Source organism: Pelodiscus sinensis, chromosome 19 (genome assembly GCF_049634645.1).
Source record: "Pelodiscus sinensis isolate JC-2024 chromosome 19, ASM4963464v1, whole genome shotgun sequence".
In the NCBI taxonomy this organism is placed as follows: domain Eukaryota; kingdom Metazoa; phylum Chordata; order Testudines; family Trionychidae; genus Pelodiscus; species Pelodiscus sinensis.
The window spans coordinates 23,359,068-23,377,938 of NC_134729.1; the positions used below are offsets into that span (position 1 = coordinate 23,359,068).

The 18,871-nt window shown below is 43.5% G+C and overlaps 1 protein-coding gene across 2 annotated transcripts in view; it reads left to right on the forward strand.

Annotated features, from left to right (window-relative positions):
- Positions 1 to 18,871, forward strand: part of KDM4B (lysine demethylase 4B) — a 194,272-nt gene that overhangs the window by 117,522 nt on the left and 57,879 nt on the right. For both annotated transcript variants that reach the window (XM_075903063.1, XM_075903064.1), the window contains exon 9: positions 15,804 to 16,000. In XM_075903063.1, coding sequence (XP_075759178.1) covers positions 15,804 to 16,000 — 197 coding nt within the window. The remainder of the gene's footprint in view (positions 1 to 15,803; positions 16,001 to 18,871) is intronic.

Genomic DNA, 18,871 nt, shown 5'->3' on the forward strand with positions numbered 1-18,871 from the left:
CTGGAAAGGATTTGAGCACCTGTTCACCTGCCCGCCTCAGTGTTTCTTAGCAGTGGGGGCAGTGAATGAAAAAGACAGGGACACCAGATCCCATTAAGGCTGATGGTTACTGGGTAATGGCTAACCGTTTCCTTGGAGCTGCTCCAGCTCTGCAGGACTGCTGACTCCCAGCCTGCATGGGCTGAGGGTTGACAGCCTTGTAGGGGGGAGAAGGGCTGCCAGCCGGTTACCGCGCACATGGTCAAAAGCAGCTGGATTTGAGGAGCCCTTGCCCCCCGGCAGCTGAAGCTGGGATGCCATCGGACCACTTGTCCACACAAAACAAACATTTTCTCTTCTTCCTCCCAGGCCTTCCTGCCTGGGGCCTTTCCTGATTTGGCAGGCCCTATGTGGCTAGTGTCTCAGTCATAACTCCTGGGACTGTGTGCTGGAGCCTACTCACTCCTAGCCATCTCTCATCCCTGAACATTCTTTCCCTCCCCCCTTCTTTACAGCTTCCTCCTGATCTTTATGGAGAAGACACCTCATCTCTCCCAGGTGTGGCTCCTTAAGAATTAAGGTTGGTTGACTGTAGGCCTTCTGGCCTGTAGTGTCAAGCCACTGTTACACAGCTGTTGTGGAGATTGCTTTGCTTTGTAAGCTTTCTGTTATCAGTGAAGGATATTTAACTTTTTAGAAGCAGAATGACAGTGCTTTTTTTTTCTTACTCTAGTTCTGAGGGGGATCAATGAAGGTTGCAGCCCATCTGAGAGATTTCTCATTTCAGCACTTATACAGATTTTTAAAGGAGAGGCTTGTTCTAATATCAGCCTGGTTTAATTGGAAGTTAATTACTGCACAGTGTAAGCCAGATTGTTTTTGGTGCTTTTGAGGACTTTGTTCTTCTGTTTGATAATGAATTAGCCTGATCTGGGTAATTACCGAAGGACACGGAGCTGAGCAGGCCTTCTGGAAAGGAAAACTTTCTTTTGTAGAAGTAGTAGACTGGGCACCAACCCAGTTGATTCCTGAGGTAGCTGGACTCTGGGGAGTGGTTCCTGACCTGAAGATTTGGTCAATGAGTGCTGAAAGCATGCGGTAAGAGACTTCACTTTTAATCTAATATAGTTAATTCGATGCCATTTTGCATTTTATCTTTGTTTTTCTTGTAATCATTTCAAACTTTTATGCCTCAGTATTACTTGTACTCACTTGAAAACTATCTCTTCGTAGTTAGTACACTTGTTTGATTGTTTTATCTGATTCAGTGTGTTCAAATGTGTGTCTGGATAACAAGCCATGTGTGTGCATTAGTCTCTTAAAGGAATAACAGACTTAATATATTCAGAAGCTTCAGGGGGGTAGCTGACTTAGTCTGTACAGGATAAACTTAAAAAAACAACAAATAGTCTGGTAGTGCTTTAAAGAGTAACAAAACATTTTGGTCCTGGACATCCAACACTCTGGTCATCTGAAGAAGTGGGCTGTGCCCATCTACATGTTTTGTTAGTCTTTAAAGTGCTACCAGACTATATGTTGGTTTTTTTTTTAAGTTAATATATTCATACACTCCAGGAAGAGAGCTGGGCAGTACAGGAAGTACATTTTTTGGGGGGGAATCTGGGACAGGGAGCATATTGGAGTCACATTGTGGTACTTGTTAAGGCTGGTAAGATCCAAGGTGAGGCTTACTGGCTGCAGCACACACCCAGACATAGCTGGGAGTGACTTGCATTTTGGAGGCTGTTTGTGAGCAGTCCAGGTTGGAGACTTCAGCAGCAAGGCATTGTAAAAGGTACCTGAGGTTACAGGCAGATGTGATATAGCTACCCCTTTGTCTGGATTGTACCCTGGTATGTCACAGTGGGTTGAAGCCTGAGCTGTGCTGAGTTTGGCCTAGAACCCAGTCTCTTTTCAGTGAGGGTGTAGCCAAGGTCACTTATGTGCGGATAGTTCTCCAATGCCCTTCCCACAAAGCCACCTGAGGAACAGGCAGATTTTTCTGCCATTGACAAGGTTGACTGGAAACTAATCCTATAGTGCTCAGCCCAAAGAAGGTAAGCTACAGGTTGCCTGTCAAAGGCCTCCTACTTCCCCAGAACTCAAATTCCCATTGTTTGTGTGATGGGTGTGTCACTCCCTCTCTCCCCCATACTACCTGGAACTGAGGTACAGCTGAACCCTCTGTCTCACTGAGCAGTTCCCTCTTTGCATTGTGATGTGACAACCTCCAAGGCCCTCCAACTTTGCATTCACATCAGTGTCCACCGGTAGGGGCTGCACCCAGCTGTGCTCATAAATGTTCTGGCCATCCGCTCATGCACCCACAATGGAGAGGCAACAGCCAAAATACACACAGGTACCCGGCCTAAGACCCCACAGCTGTACCGTGCTGCCGTGGTCACAATCCAACCAGTATGAATTTGGTGCCCAGTCTGCTACTTCTGCAAAGGAAAGTGGATGTGCACTAACTCGTCTTCATGAGCTGAGATTGTTTTCCCTTTTGCCCTTCAAACAATACAGTGTTTTAGATAAAATATAAAAGGAATTTATTAACTACAGAAAGAGACCTGATTACTAGTGATAGCAAAGAAGGCATGTGAACATGTAACTGGTTAACTGGTAAACATCACCCTTAATGGGTGATGGTTACTGAGTAATGGCTAACTGTTTCCTTGGAGCAGCCCTCTACCCACGGCCCACTACTCAAGCTCTGCAGGATTGCTGACTCCCAGCCCGCATGGGCTGAGGGTTGGCAGCCTTGCAGGGGGGAGAAGGGCTGCCAGCCGGTTATCCCGCACATGGTCAAAAGCAGCTGGATTGGAGGAGCCCTTGCCCCCAACACTGAGGGGCATTCCAGTCCAGCCCCATTTTAACAGTTAACCAGTTAAACACAACTTGCAGCATATGTCTCCCTTGGTTAAATCATTTGCTCACTGAACTGGTCCCATGTTTTTCTGCCCACTCTGCTCCCCTCCCCAGTGTCTATAGAAATAAAAATTTTCACCCCTGCTGTTTTTCCAGTGGGCTAGTTGGAAATTATTTATCTTCAGCTAGTCTGTCTTGTTGGAAATTATTTATCTTCAGCTAGTCTGTCTTTTTGTCTCTGTCATATATATATATAGTTGATGGCCTCATGGCAGGAAAACAGTGTGTGCTTCCTGTTCCTGTTTGATAGTATTGAAGCATGATTAATATATTAATACCCTCTATTCCAGGAGCAAATTCCCTTGGCAGTGTTGGGAGAAGAATGGCTTTATTTCCTCTTATTGCCTTTCCATTTGACTGCCCCCAGTACCTTGTAAACCTCTGTATTCCTTAACCCTCCCTGCCATCCTTAGCCATGTATAGAAAGAACATTTTAAAAGGAGTCTCACATTGCCTTTCCTGATTTTTGGCTCCTGTTTGTTTAATCATTTGTTTCTGCAGACAAGTGCTCCAGATTTCTTCCAGCATGGTTCTGTGGTTACAGGTGCAAGGTTTTCACTGGGTGGCTCAGAGAGGAGCGCACTCATATCCAATTCATGACAATGAAAAACACATCATGGACTGTTGAATCTGGTCTTTTCTCATGTTGTGCATTTTACCCTATTCGAGACAGATTTCATGGGGAAGAGCAGTGTTTCTCAAATCGTGGGTCCTGACCCAAAAAGGGTTACAGAAGGTTTGAGGTTTTTAGGAGGATTGCAGTATTGCCACCCTTACTTTGGCATTGGCTTCAGAGCTAGATGTCCAGAGAGTGTTGGTTGAGTGTCCAGCCCTGAAGACAATGACCTGCCAGCAGCCGTGCAGAAGTAAGGGTGTCGATACCATACAATAACACCCTTATTTTTATGCGGCTGCCTTCAAAGCTGGCCATCTAAAGAATGGGGGCTGCTGACTGACAGCTCAGCTCAGCAGGCAAGAGCACAGAAGTAAGGGCAGAAATATCATGCCTATACCATCCTTCTGGTGGCTGCTCTGCCTTTAGAGCTGGGTTCTGGCCAGCAGCTGCCATTCTCCAGATGTCCAGCTCTGAAGGCAAAGCCAGCTCCGGTACAAAAGTAAAGGTAGCAGTATTTTAGTCTCCTCTACAGTAACTTTTGTGACCCCCTTGCCCCGGGTCACACACACACAACTCCTTTTTGGTTGAGGACCCTACAATTGCAACACCTTGAAATTTCAGATTTAAATAGATGAAATAATGAAATTTTGTGATCTTTTAAATCCTCTGGCCATGAAATTGGCCGAAATGGACTATGAATGTGGTAGGGCCCTTCTTATGAATAAGGATTCAGATCTTGCATGTACTCAGTAACTCAGCAGTTCCTCATGCAGCTCTGAAAATATCTGCAGGTGGATGTAGATTCTCAATGAAAGAATGAGCTGTGCTTCATTTGTTGCATAGTTTTCAAATGGGCTTTGGTTGCTATCTTTTGCCTTTTTCAGATAACATACATAGTTTCTTGCTGCCTTATTTATGCACAGACACTCTCTGCCAAATCTTGCAGTTGAAGCTAAAGCAAGTGAATTTTAGCTGCTTAACCTCTGAAAATAGATTAATCCAAAGTATACATTAGATGCTAGTGATGTCAGAGCCTACCGTGGCCAATTCACTGTATGGGAAGTGAGCATTTTGTGTGTACCATAGAGAGTGGTTAATTTATTGTAAGAGGTGCTAATATTGACCCTAAGCTGAAAAGCATAGCAGGCTTGGTAGAGTTTGCTTCCCAGCCTCAGTTTCTAGAAAAGGCCGTGCAAGCCTGTGTGTGGAGGGGGAGGGAGAAGAGGAAATAGGAGCAGTGAGGAGCTGGTTTCACCATGGGAGCAGTCAAAGCTGTGTGTTCTGTCTCTTTGATCTGGTCACCAAAAAGATGGTTTCATTTCAAAGTGTCAGGGTCCTGTTCTGCACATAAGCCAGTGAGCAATTTCCTATAGATATGGGACTGGGCTGTAATCCGCAAGCAATTCCTGATCAGCTAGGGCAAAAGGAGACCGTGAGTAACTGTGTAGCCACTCAGACCCTCAGCGGTTACATGGTTACGCATGCTGCAGGCTCTGCGGTATAAAGCTTAGCCCCAGGAGTGGCCTTCAGCCCTTGCCTACCCGGTTCGGAGGCTGAGTTTAAACGATTCTGTTATCTGATAAGCACCAGTTTATTGGTTAAATGGTTAATCAGTTGAACTTTAACATCTCTAGAGTTAACAGCACCTCTGACTGTCTTGTGTCCTCCTCAGGCCACCCCACTGAAGTCTCACCCTTCAGCTGTCATCTTTCTCGGGGCAGAGCCGCGTGACTTTTTTCCCTCTAGACCTGAACTTTAGGCTGCAGATTCCTGCAATTCACCGGGATTTTCTCAGCTTGAGGTTAGCTCAGCCCTTGCAGGTGTCTTCTGGGGAGAGGGATGGAATGGGGGTGGGAGGTTATTGATTAACCCTGTCAGTGCCAGCCAGCTTTCATAAAGCAAAGTACTGCGTATTCAGAACAAAAACATCAGAGAAAACAAATCGTAATGGCAAGCGGCTAAAATATATATTTAACTTACCAGATGGCCACCCACCTGCCACAGGGAGAATGTTGTAGAATTTAAAGTACTTCAGGTGCACAGCAGACTTGTTACCTGCTTTGTTTCTACACTGATTTTTTTTGTACAGGAAACATTTTTTAGCTTACCTATTGAGCCAGGTATATAACCAGGAGCCAGCCTATAAAGTTACATAAACATTGATAAAGTTGATACAATAGCATTTGAATATTCAATGGCTCCACAGCATTGCAACAATCAGTGGACTACTGTAATTACATATTTTGAGAACAAGAAGTGCAAGTGAGCAGCTGCCTTTCGTCGAGCTTTAAATCTTGTACAACAATGGAGAGAATTGAACTTTTTCTTATGAATGTCTCAGGATAGTCTGCAGTTGGTGTTCAATACAAATGCATAAAATGCGTACTACACAAACCATCATTGTATTTAGCCCACAAACTGGAATGAGACTATCAAAGTGAAAGGAGTTGGTTTTTATTGAATCCCCACTGATAATGTTGCTGAGAGGATTTTCACAGTCCTGTTGGGCTCAAACTCTGAATCTCACTGATGTGGAATTTGTTTTGTACTGTAATTCTGTTTGCTGTGTAGAGGAACTTACCTGTGTGTGTTTGATAGATCCCAGACTAATGCCTTGAGAGCTTCAAAGTTGGAGAGTAACCACCTGATATAGATGGACAGAAATAGGAGCATAGGAGTGAAAGGGACCACAGAGGTCATCGAGTCCTGTTCACTGCTGTCTTTGATAACCCAGTCACAGAATACTGTTCATAAAATTACCAACCTGCATCTTAAAGCTAACTAGGTTGCTTGCCTCAACTACTCCTACTGGAAGGCTGTTCCAGAATCTCACTCCCCTGATGGTTAGAAACTTTCTTCTGGTTTTCAGGTTAGAAACTTTCTTCTGGTTTTCAGCCTATGTAGTGAAAATTCTCAGGGAAGGTACATGGTAGTTTTGGGAAATCATTTCTTAGTTTCCCATAAGAAGTTTTTGATCCAAGATAACTTACACAAACACAGTTGTGTATGAAGCTATTACATTTTGCCCGAGACAGACTTCTCAACAGCCTACCATTCTCTTTCCTGAATCAGAATTCTGTTTCGATTTTGTTGTTTATGGACAGAGTGGGGTAAATGTTGCCCTTATCTGACACCATTCAACACCTATCCACTGTCATTCTACCAACAAAAACCTGCACAGAGCATTACAGAAGCAAGCAGAGAGGAAGCATGCCCTGCAGCCAAGGACCAGGGGGAGTCCTTAGAAAATTTTCCCTAATTGTTTTGTTTATGAAACTCAACAGTGTGTTTCCAGTGGATTTCCTAATGAACTGGTTTGTTTTTGAGACTTACTGCAATGCTAGTAATTACATCAGAAACAGGGGGTCAAGGCTCATTCCTTCCCACAAGCTTTCAACTCCCAGCCAATAAACATGCAAATGTACTTTTTTAGCTCTTTTTCCCCTCCAAATTTAACTTTTCATTAACCTGAGGACAGGTGGTCCTCATCTGCTTTTTCCGCCATGCATTGCCATCTTCCTGCAATTCAGGGTGTCTTGGCCACTTGACAAAACTTGGATCGCTAGATGAGTGTTTGCTTGAAGTCACAGAATGTGGGGTTTAGTGGAAGGAAAATGTACAGAAGAGACACATGACCATGTTTCCTTTGCAACCTGTGGGTGGGTTGTAATTAGCTGCACCCTAATTTGCACGAGTTAGGTCAAAGAATAAACCCTCAGGTTAGGGTATTATACTGGGAAGGGTGCCATTTGGAGACTCCTGCATCTTGCAGAGTAGTTAACAGAAACCCTGTAACCTTCCTGCTCAGTTAGTGTTCTGAAATTTGATGTGGAAAGAGGCAGTGTGAAATGTGTTACCAATATATCGCCCCCCCCATATAAGTGAATTAGTGAATAAGAATTTTAGCTTTGTCTTGGAAGCAGCCACCTCCTCTGTGACCCCAGAATCATAAGCAATCCCAGAATTAGAGGCATCAAGCCAAAATTTTTGTCTTGTTTTTAGAACTAGCTTAACAAGGAGGAGAACTTAATCTTTGAATGTGTGCATTTTTCTTGTGTTTAAAATCCAGCTTTAAAGCAAAATGGAATTTAGTTCCGTCTTGGATGACCTTGCATATTGCCAGATCTCACATTCAGCAAAACATTGAACCCTTCAGCAGGAGGCACAGAAATGCCATTTTTAAAACTTACTTATTTAACCTAAGCGTCTGTTTCTGTATGGGGAGAAATGTTCCTTCACATTAACTTTCCATATGCTACAGAGCAGATTGGATTCTGTTTTCTTTTAGTAGCTAGGAAGTCAATTGTTGGGGAGTGAATCCACCTTTCTAAGTATTAAAATGAAATCCAGCTTTTTGTATATTTGCTTAATTTTGATGCATCTGATGAAGTGGGTCTTTGCCCACGAAAGCTTATGCTCCATCACTTCAATTAGTCTATAAGGTGCCACAGGACTCCTCGCCGCTTTTGCTTAATTTTTGTTACTGTTTATCAAGTGAGCCATTTGACTTTGCATCCTTATACAGACGATTATTAGTGGTCATAAAAGACAAAATTTGGCACATCTGGAGGTCATGATAAAAGGTTAGTGAGACTTAACAGTTTCCTTCCTCCCACCTGCTAGGAATGGTGGAAGGAAATTGTTGGCTTGATTAGATAATCAGTTATCCCATTTAGACTGTGGGAGCGAACTAATGAAGTGACTTTTTTAGCCTTTGCAGGGGTAGGACACTGTCTCTTTAGGAAAAGTGTTTTATTGTGTTCATGCAGTTTTAGGCACTCAAAGGCGTGTCGTGTCTGCTGTGACAGTTCTGAATTGATCATATCTGCTGGAAAGGGGTAAGTTGCAGGACTCAAGATGGGGATTTTATTTCCTTATGTGTCTTTTTTGTATTTTAATAAGCACTGTCTGATTACTACCATAGACTAGCCGAGGGGTGGGCAAGAGGTTGCCAGAGGGCTGGATCCGGCCCACCAAGCCACTAGATCCAGCCTGCGGCTGCCTCGCTGCAACCCTTAAGCACAGCGCAGTAGCAGCTACATTAAATGTGGCTGCTCTATTCTGGGAGCAAGGAGGGAGGCTTTGTGCTCTGCTCCGCTCCTCACCAGATCTCTCAGCTCCCATTGGCTAGTTTCTGACCAATAACAGCGAAGAGGCAGGCTGGTGTCAGAGGCAGGCAATGAAGCTTCCCCCCCAACTCCTTCACCCTGCTTGAAGCAGAGCCATGTGGAGCAGCTTGTGACTGCAACCTTCAGTTTCCTGCAGGGCTGATGACTAGAAGCTGGTTAGATAAGCGCTTCCCAGCCAGAGCCTGCCTCTGACACACCTGCTCTCTTCCCTCCCAACTGCCTGCCCCAGGCCACAACCCAGACTCTCTGTACCCCCTTCCCCCAGGTCACAACTCCCTCCCAGACCCTGCCCACCGCACCCTCCTAGAGCCCCTCTCTCAGGCCAGAATCCTCTCCTGCACCCATACTCCCTCCTGGACTTTGCACCCCAAGCCTCTGCCCCAGATCATAATCCCCTCCTTCACCCAAACTCCCTCTCAGACTCCACACCTGTCTTGGACCCCAGACTCCTACCCCAAGCTCCCACCTGCATCCAATCTCTGTCCCAGACCCGAAACTCCATCGGTAGAAATGTGGCCCTTGAGCATTTGCCAGATCTTGGTGTAGCACCCCCACCCCCTCCATTAAAAATTATTGCCCACCCCTGGACTAGCCTGAACTTTGTGTTCTGTGGTAGCACAAAGAGATGGAAATCTGTTCAGTTTTGACTCTTCTCCAAAATGGGATCTTCAGCTTATCTAAACCAATTTGTTTATGGCTCTTTCGCATTGGCTTTGACCATAAGTAGTCCATGCCATGCTTTTATCTTCATACCCTATCTTTTGATAACCAGATCCCTGTTGCTTCTTGGGGAAGAAGTCAATGAAATCGCTAGCTTGTGAAATGAGAGTTTAGTTGGGGGGAAAAGCAGCATCAATAGAAAATATGTGGAGAGTTTCCCTGGATGTAGTGGATTCCTAAAAGGCCCTCCTGGGCTCTGAGGAAGGTAGGCTTTTCGTTAAATACTTAGCTCAAGGGAAACACTAAAACTGAAAATATAGATATAGACACACAGATATTTCAGTAATTGCACTAATGGGCCCTTTTGAGTCTGAGAATCATGATTTGCATGGGCAATAGACTTCTATCCTCTTAAACTTCATGTAAGCACCTGTCCTGTGTTCTGTCTAGAGTGCAATCAGGATGTGAGAGAGCTTGTGGTGTTAAATATGGTAGGCATTCACCCTGTGGTGCAGGATTGTACCAGCAGACTAGTGAGGGTTCACTTGGGTGACTCTGCTGTCATGATTTTGTTTTTCAGAAGTCAATTTGTTGCCACTTTGGGTCTCTGATTCCCTGTAACTGAAGGAAAACAGCACACCCTACATCATACTTTCATTTTCCTCTGAACTTGCCAGCAGGTCCTATGAGACCCTGATTATGAATATTCTGCTGTTTGATCTGTCACTTTCTCGGCATGCATGGTGACAGCCACGCTGTTTCCCAGCAGTTTGGTATGGCATTCTGGGTACCAAATGAGAGGAAGAGAGACTCAAAGATGCTTGATTAGATCCCAGAGTCCCTTAACTCTATAGCTGTAAATTTTTTCATCTGTCATTTCGACTTGACAAGTATATGGCCTTCTTGTTGCCATTTAGTCATGGTCCATGCTTTTGGTGACCTTGTCACTTTAAGTCCTTCTGTGGGTCTAAAGCAGGGATAAATTCCACCGAGAGCGCAGAGAAGGAAGGTTGTAACAAAGATTCCTTGGGTTGCTTGAATGGGGTTTTTTACAGCATTTCACTTGGAGCATTTATCAATGGGTAGGGGACGAAAAGAGAGATGGGGTTGTTCTGCTGTGAAGATTGGGATGTCACATCAGGGTTTCTGTAGTCCAGTCAGCACCAAATATGTCCATCCAGCACCATTTTTTGAAGAAGAAACACATTTCTTGCTTATAAAAGTGATTCACCTGATGCATGCTGGCTAAGCTGCATAGCAAATCAAATCCTATACCTATTAAATCTAGGCAAAAGGTAGCAGTTATTAAACTTTTCTGCCACTTGTGTGGTCCCCAACTGATTTTTCAGTGGGTCAGTAGCCTCTGACCCAAAAAAGGTTCCCCACCCCTGCCATAAATAAAGAAAATATTGAGATCTTTTGTGTTGGGCATAAATTAATATTTTACTTTATTTAAAATGAAGTTTGATAAACTAACACAAGAAAGTTAAAATGCTCAATCTGTTTCATCATTTAAATTAAACCGTTCTCCCCAGCTGCAGCTGGTTCAGAAAATATGGTCACTGTACCCAGCCTGTCCCTGTTTTGTCCTCCCTTTGGCATGCATATACATAAATAGAAGTGAATAAGTTAAATCTCTGAAAGGTTGCCGACCCCTGTTTTATAGCATTGTAGCTAACTGACCTAGACATGTTTTAATTTGAAAGCACAGATTTTTGGAAAGCAAATTGAACTCTGTAGTGTGGCACTAAATCTCAGAATTCTGAGTAGCTTAATTTAAACATGACTAGTTCTGTTTGAACTATTTTATCCCATTTTGTTTATGTGCAGATTATTTTAATTTATTTTCTATCCTATTTATACTTTATAATTTGAAGATACATCATAACTATTAAGAGCTAGTACCCATGTTGCATACACATGTTGCATATTCTCTTTACTATCCCTGGCAAGTCATCCATGTTCCAGTTCTACTGACATCACTTATTAAACAGTGCTACTTATCCCACTGTAGCGCTCCAGCAAGGAGAATTGGGAGAGGCAGAGATGGGCGAGATTGTGGACTTGCTGTCCGTTCTCTGCTTTCTGCAACCTATTACAGACATTCAGGGAATTGATTAAATGATCACAAACAGCTGTAGGAGAGGGTTTTCTTGAAGAGATGTCTGGTATCTCCACATGTGAGGGACAGTGAAGAGATTGTCACTGTCACTGGAATGTGCAACAGTAACTAAGGGGCAGAAAGAGGAAGGCATCCACATGGCTTCAGTGCATGGTTGGACGGCTTCTGAGGAAGGTGTAATGCCTTCAGACATAATGCCAGCTCTTTGTGTCAAATGGGGGCTCGTCCATTCTTTGAGTAGTAAGGAGATTGATCAGCATTCCTTTTCTAGGTTCATGCTTACCTGAGATACAAAACTGAGAAACTGTTAAGAGTGATTTCTTCTCCATTCTGAATGTGGCCTTATCTTCTGCACCCCTTTTTCTGAAGATCATGGAGAAGAAGTTGGTCTCCTCTTATTCATAGCTAGATTGGAAGTATAACAGTCTGGCTCCTTCATCTGGTCACCATTTTTATACTTGAATGCATCATAAAGGGGAATATCCATACAGCAGAATCAGTGCTTCTGCAGTACAAGTCATATAGAGGGCACCAACTCCTCCTTTGTCTCCTTTTCCATTTTTTTTTTTAAATACAGTGGTTGGAACATAGTAGGTCCGCAGAGCTCTGAGAGTACTTGAGACCCTTTCAAACCTCCTTTAATTCCCCCTCAACTCCATTTGTTCCTAATTTTTCCATTAGAAATGAAAGGGCAGAGCTAAATTCCCCTTCAGAGAGTTGTTTGTCCCTCCTGGCAGAGGAAAGATAAATGGGGGTAGAAAGAGGGAGTGTGTAGGTCGGTCAGTTGTCTTCAAAAATTGTCGAGTTTGTAACAAATGTAGATACTTGCAAAGAGGGAATGAGTAAAATGGTGTGGAAGCAGGGCAAAGATGTTTAGAATTGGGTGAGTTATCTAAATAGGAGCTGGAGAATATGGACTTGCTTTGTCCTGTTTCAACTGCAGGAGCAGCTGCTGTATTTAGGGCCAGCCTCCTGCACTACCACAGTCCCTCATTTGCAGTTGCTTTGAGAGTACTTGCTGCTTGAATCAGGATTATGCTGCTGTGGCAGAGGGAAGGGGGTGGGGGAAGAATTGTTTGGCCATCGTGGGACCATGAATATGACACAATTGCAGTGATTGAGGAAATATCACTGCACGAGCTGGAAGAGGCCCCAGAGGGGAGAAGCTGCGTGTAAATTATTCATGCTCGCTAGTGTGAAAGCAATAAAATAAAATTAAAATTGAAATATAAACATACATCATGTTAGATTTGTGCAGAAGGCGGAGAGCTTGGCATGGTACAGGATTGCGGAGGTTAAGCCAGGGAGACTGCAGCCTGCAGTGTCTCTTCCCAGAATAACAACTGCTATAAATTGGACCTGAAAGAGCCCAGTGTGTGAATTTCTGGCAATCTTTACACATTGAGCCTTTGGGGCTTGCAGCCTTGCCTTGTGGGAGTTAGTGCTACCTGTTTTGACTTCTGTGATTGCAGTCATAACACTTAACCCCATCTGGCTCGATATTTGCTCTGTATTCCCTGAAGGGAGATGACCTTAGTGTGCTGAACACATGCTGGTACCAAGGCAGATGCAGGAGAGGAGATGTTACTAGTCTGTACAGCTTTTTGTTGGATTAGAACTTTGCAAAGGGGAAAAGGGCTGGTCTCTAGGACCAACTGGTGATCTGCTCTGTAGGGTGCATCTTCAAGTTCCACCTCACAAGAACACACCGGTGCCTTTTGTAATTACTTAAGGGAAAGCAATTGAAAGCCACTCGCAACAAATTGATGGAGACACTGCAGAATGCTTCTGCTTAGCCTGGAATCTGAGCATGGTGCACCATCTGTATTCTGGCAACTCCTTGGCCAAATTACATTCCTAGCCTTTCTTTCCTGCACTGTTTTTCATTAAATGAATTGAGTTTGCTGGAAATTGTCTAGCCATAAATATTCCCTCCCTCTCGGTACAGTCAGGTTATTTCTGCTTCCCTAGTCAGTGCTTTGTTGCAGAGCAGAAAGGGGCCAGCAAACCTTATGAAAAGAAAAACAAGAATGTGGCAAGGGGGAGAGGAATCCTCTGGCAGGCTCTGCAGAAAACCTTTCTTCTCTCTGCTGCTTCACATTCAGGGCCATAAATATTTTAATGCTGTTAGTAACAAATGAGAGAAGAAAGGGGAGGAGCAGAGCCATACGTTGTCTAATTTATCGCATTTCTGCTAAGAAAAATGGTAGAAATGTGAACCAGATGGTTTGGGAAGTGTGGGTGTGAAACAGCTTTAAAAATATAGTCCTGGAAGATGTCTCTAATTACGTCATCCTCTGAGTACAAAACAGAATGGAAATCCAGTATGAGTGCAAAACAAGACAAGAGTTTTGGTTGTCTGAGCACCCAGCTAATAAGGTGCCATCTGCACCAGAAAAGGAGAACACACAACACACAAGGGGTGTTAAGTTGGTTTTCTGAAGCTCATGGTCTCCATTACACATATACATTCCCTGATTTGCTAGCAATTTACAGAGGCGTACATGCTCTGGTGCTTCAGTGCTGGGGGCAGAGAACTCTCTCTGCAAGGGGTAGGACTTGCAGATACGTGACTCTCATATGGGTTTGGCATGTTGAAAATCTGTCAGCCTAAAACACAGCTGCGTAGAATAATAAATGTGTATTTATAGTTCCACAGGTCAATTTTAATGCAGTTTTGGTAGCCCAAAAATGGTACAATTCTCTCTCCCCCCCCCCCCCCCCGGTCCAGAGATGCTTCCACTAGATGTCAGTTATTGCTGTTTAGCCTCTTGCTTACTTTCCATCTGCTCAGCTCTTTCCCCCTCTGCATCCCCTGCAATTACAGCTACCACTCTCTTCTGTAGCTGCAGGAGCAGAGATTGTTTTTCAGTGCAGTAGTCCTCCAATCTTTAGTCACCAGAGTTTGTGTGGACGTAGCCAAGTTTCTGTCTCTGATGTTCAGTTCTGGTAATTTAACTGTTACTATCCAGCTATCGGGAATCTAATTATTGTGGTGACTGTTTAGGAATAATAAATCACTTTTACGCATCTTTTAAAAATAATTTCCTTAACACGTGGATACATTTATTCTCAAGGTTGAAGTGTAATCAAATTCAGACAAAATTAATAGCAGTTCTTTTTTTTTTTTTTTTTTTTTTTTTTTTTTTTTTTTTTTGCTTCAGGCTGTTTGGTTGTTCACTCTAGTTGATACACATTTGTATTTTTATAAGGGATGTTAAAATGCATTTATTAAGGTAAATGTGTAACTGCTGAAAATATTAGTGGTTACACATTTGCACAGGGGGAGGAGGCTCTCCCCTGCCAGTACCTCTGATAGAGGCAGCTCTGGGAGGGGGGAGGAGGGAAGCTGCATGTAACCATAGTCTATTTGTGTTGGGCTCAGCTTCTTTCAATAATCTGATTGCCAGGCAGACCTCTTGGTCATTAGCTGCATCCAGAGGAGTCAGTGCAATCCCTCCCCCTCCCCCCAACTCCTGCCTATTAGTCAGTTAGCTTTTGGTAGATGGGGACGTTTGAACAACATTCCTGCTCCGTGCTAGCAATAAACAGGCCTTGATTCTGTGCTACCACTTCCTGTGCACGATTCTGTCCAAACCAGTCATCTTGATAGAGGAATGTAACATTTAATAGGTATGGTGTGGCACCTATTAGGCTTTTTTCTTTTCAGGCCTTTTTCTATTTAGGAAACATGGCCCTGAGGGGTTACGTGCTCTCCGGCAGTTGGATGATGGGGATGTAGAATTTTTCACCATCAAGCTTTCAGGTCAAAATCTGTCTAGGTCTATACCAGCGGATCCCAGCCTTTTCCAGATGGGGACCCATTTTGACAATTCAGGAAGACTTGGTGACCCAAGGCAATTCAAAAATGGGGGGGAGAAGGGTGGGCAGAGCTAGCTGGGGAGACACTTGGCGACCCATATTTGGGTCCTGACCCATAGGTTGGGAAACCGTGGTCTATACTAACCACAGTTTCTTACCATCTAATGACCGTTGATCTCAATCAGTTTCAGTAGATCAGCGTCCCATTACCTTAGCTCCCACTAATTGGTAATTTTGTTGGCAGGAAAAAGATTAATTCGAGGCTGAGATCTCAAATACCCTATTCAAGTTTCACCAGATTAAGGATGAAAGATACTGGCAGAGCTGTTTAGGAAGCTGGCACAGTCTCTGCCTTGTCTGTTCTAAGGGCAGCGGGAGTAATTCCCAAGGCTTATATTGGCTGGGGCGATATAAAGTAGATATGCAAAGTGTTAGCCTGTTTTGAGAGGGGGGGAAAGACAGTGGGGCTGGAAGGGGGAAATTCCTCTAAGCTGGGCATACTGTCAGATAAACTGGACTGATCATGGTATCTGGAATTCTCTTTTAGTGCACCTGCCGCAAAGACATGGTGAAGATTTCCATGGATGTTTTTGTAAGGGTTCTACAACCAGAACGTTATAACTTATGGAAACAAGGGAAAGATAGTGCTATTCTGGACCACATGAAACCCACAGCTCTGACCAGCCCAGAGCTGGATGCCTGGAATGAGACAAAGGCTGAGCTGAAAGCTAAGCTGCTCCGCAGGTAAGGAGGGGATGGCATCCACTAGATGCTCAAAATTCCTAGGGCTCGTGGGTTCTCATCTATCTTGGCATTTTGCTGCATCAGTCACTGTGATAGAAGGTTCCTAAAGTAACTGGATTTTAAGGCAAGTATTGTCAAAAAGGTCCTGCTTGGGACATGTGATAGCTCAGCGTATTGATATTTCCTGGGAGGAGTTTGCAGGCAAGTAAGAAGATGGGTTTAAACTCCTCTAACAGCCCAGAGTCCAGAATCTCAATCACCATCTCCAGTGGTAGCCAGTACTTAGCATCTCTTAGACCAAGCCATTATAAGCCCATAATTCACCTGGTCCATATAGCCCATCTCAGCGATTGGTAAGGTAAGAATACAGACATGGGGAGAGATTGCTTCCTGACATTTTCGGGCAACTCATGCTTCGAATGGATTATCTTAGCTTCTCTAAACTGGAGAGAGGTTGTATTCTAATGTGTACATCAGGAGTCAGGACTCCTGTTTCTAGCTCTCTGTGACATTTTGGGCAAGTTACTTAATCTCTGTGCCTCAGGGTACGTCTAGACTACATGCCTCTGTCATTTAAATTTACATGGCTGCCGCGCTGAGCCGACAAACAGCTGATCAGCTGTTTGTCGGCTCAGCGCGGCAGCCATGTAAATTTAAATGAAGTGGCGATTATTTAAATCGCTGCTTCATTTTCCTATGTCTGGTAGCCTAATCTACATGCCTCTGTCGCCAGAGGCATGTAGTCTAGACGTACCCTCAGTTTTACACATGTTGAATGGTGTAATACTATTTTACCTCCCAGAGTGAGGCTTAATGTTTGTGAAGCGCCCTAGATGAATGACACTAGAGAAATTCAGGGAAATTGTCACTATTAATATTGTCACATTATAGAGGTTTGGAAGGATTGGATAGGTTTGGAAGGATTTGAATTTTATTGGTAAATGTTAATAATCCTTGATGACACCACACACATTAACCAACCAAAATATTTCAGTTGATGATAATGAAAGTTTCATTTTAAGAACATTGACTGTATATTTTTAACATATTATGTTGGCAAGTAAAACACATGATTATGAATCCTTAACTTTTGAACCTTGATGCCTACGATCATTAAATAGTTTTCTGAAGCCACCCATAATTTCCCCACAACTGTGAAAATTGAAATTGATAAAATAGAAAACATGCTTTAAAATAAACATTATTATATATCAAAATTATTTTAAAAAAATCTGCTGAGCCTACACCAATACACCTCTGATCCTTAGTTATGCTTTGTCTTTTCTCTTTGGACAGAAGTCCACATCACTACTGGTCCTCTTGCCCTCTGTTCTTCTCAGTCCTAGAGTCCAACCATCTCTGTGATCCTTGAAGCTCAGTGGCAGGACCATGTAATTAAATATGTATTGCACCCACTCTGCAGATAGAGGAATATGGTCAATCTGACAGTTCTTGACCAAAATTAAATTGACGGAAGACAAAAATATTTTCCTGAGCATACAGTGTGAATTTTAGCAGTAAGAGATTGTGCCATCTAAGACCGTTTTGGTGACACAGAAATATTGTCTTGTCTTTACTTGCATTTTTTATTATTCTCCCAGTTAATAAAACTGACAATAGAATATTATGCTATTTTAAAATTTGTATCCAGAAACTTTGTCAGAATTTATAAAGTTAAGTCCATGTCTTTTGGTTGCTTAACTCCCCCCCCCCCCCCCCCCCCCCCCAGTTTTTAAATATTATGGAAACACATTATTTGTAAATACAAACTTGTGTTGTCCCCATCCCAAAAAATGAGATTCCATAGAGTAAGTATGGTACCATGGAGCAGGAGGGGAAAAAAAGACTGTCTACAACAAAAATTATATCTAGCCAGTGTCGTTCACATTTTCTTCAGTCTCCTCCCCCTCTTCTAGAAGCATGGAGTCCTCTGTTTTTTGCTGCTTTTATGTCTAGTTTGGTTTCTGTATTTATCGAAAGAAAGTAATAGAGGAAGTGGAGAGAGAAAAATGACCTTTCAAGAATTTACGTGGCATTGTTTTGATGCTGGATTCCCTACAAATGTTTCAGACTTCCAGTCCACAGGTGGATGACTCCTTTCCTTCCCCACCTCAGGACACAGTCTGTTCTGTTCTATGGGGTGTAGTTAACATGAGTAAGAACCTCTGATACAGCCTAAGTAGCCACTGGACTGCTCTGGAAGGCTTAGATGCCTTCAGATCCCTAAGGAGCAGCTCAGGATTCAAACCTCTCCCCAAGCAAGCCATCACCGAATCTCGGTTGCTGATTTCTCAGGGCATGTGTACACATGGAGTTAATCAGGAACAACTTCACATGTAGACAAGACCTTAGCTATCTTTCCAAGGGATTAAAGGCTCCCAGGAGCCATGATGACTCTTATTTTCTTCAGGTAATTCTAAGGTTTTCTCCCCCAACAAGGGTGTAACCGTCAAGCTTCCTTTTCATTTATCCAATAGGAAAGTAACTGTCTTCAGAGAATCCAAGCCCTCTTTATTGAATGGAGGCTTCTGTCCTGTTGTTTCAGATCTCTGTGTTGCCCCTCAGTCCCTGCTTTCACTTTTCCCTCTGTATTTTCCTGCCCTCTGTTGCACAGTTGCATAGTCTGTGGGCTTGCTGGTGTGCTTCTCTTTTAGCTTTCGTGTGTGTGTGGTGGCCTTTATAGCAGCACCCTGCAGACCCCCTTCGGGGGCATCCTTGATTCCTTTCCTACTGCCCTTTCGCTCCATGCTAAGGACCTTTAAGCATATCGTTTCTCCTTTTTATCTGTGTTTGTTTTCCAGTCTACAGAAAAGAAGCATGTGAATGTTCAGCTTTGACTTTGAGCAGCGACAGAAGACTCATCTGTACCCT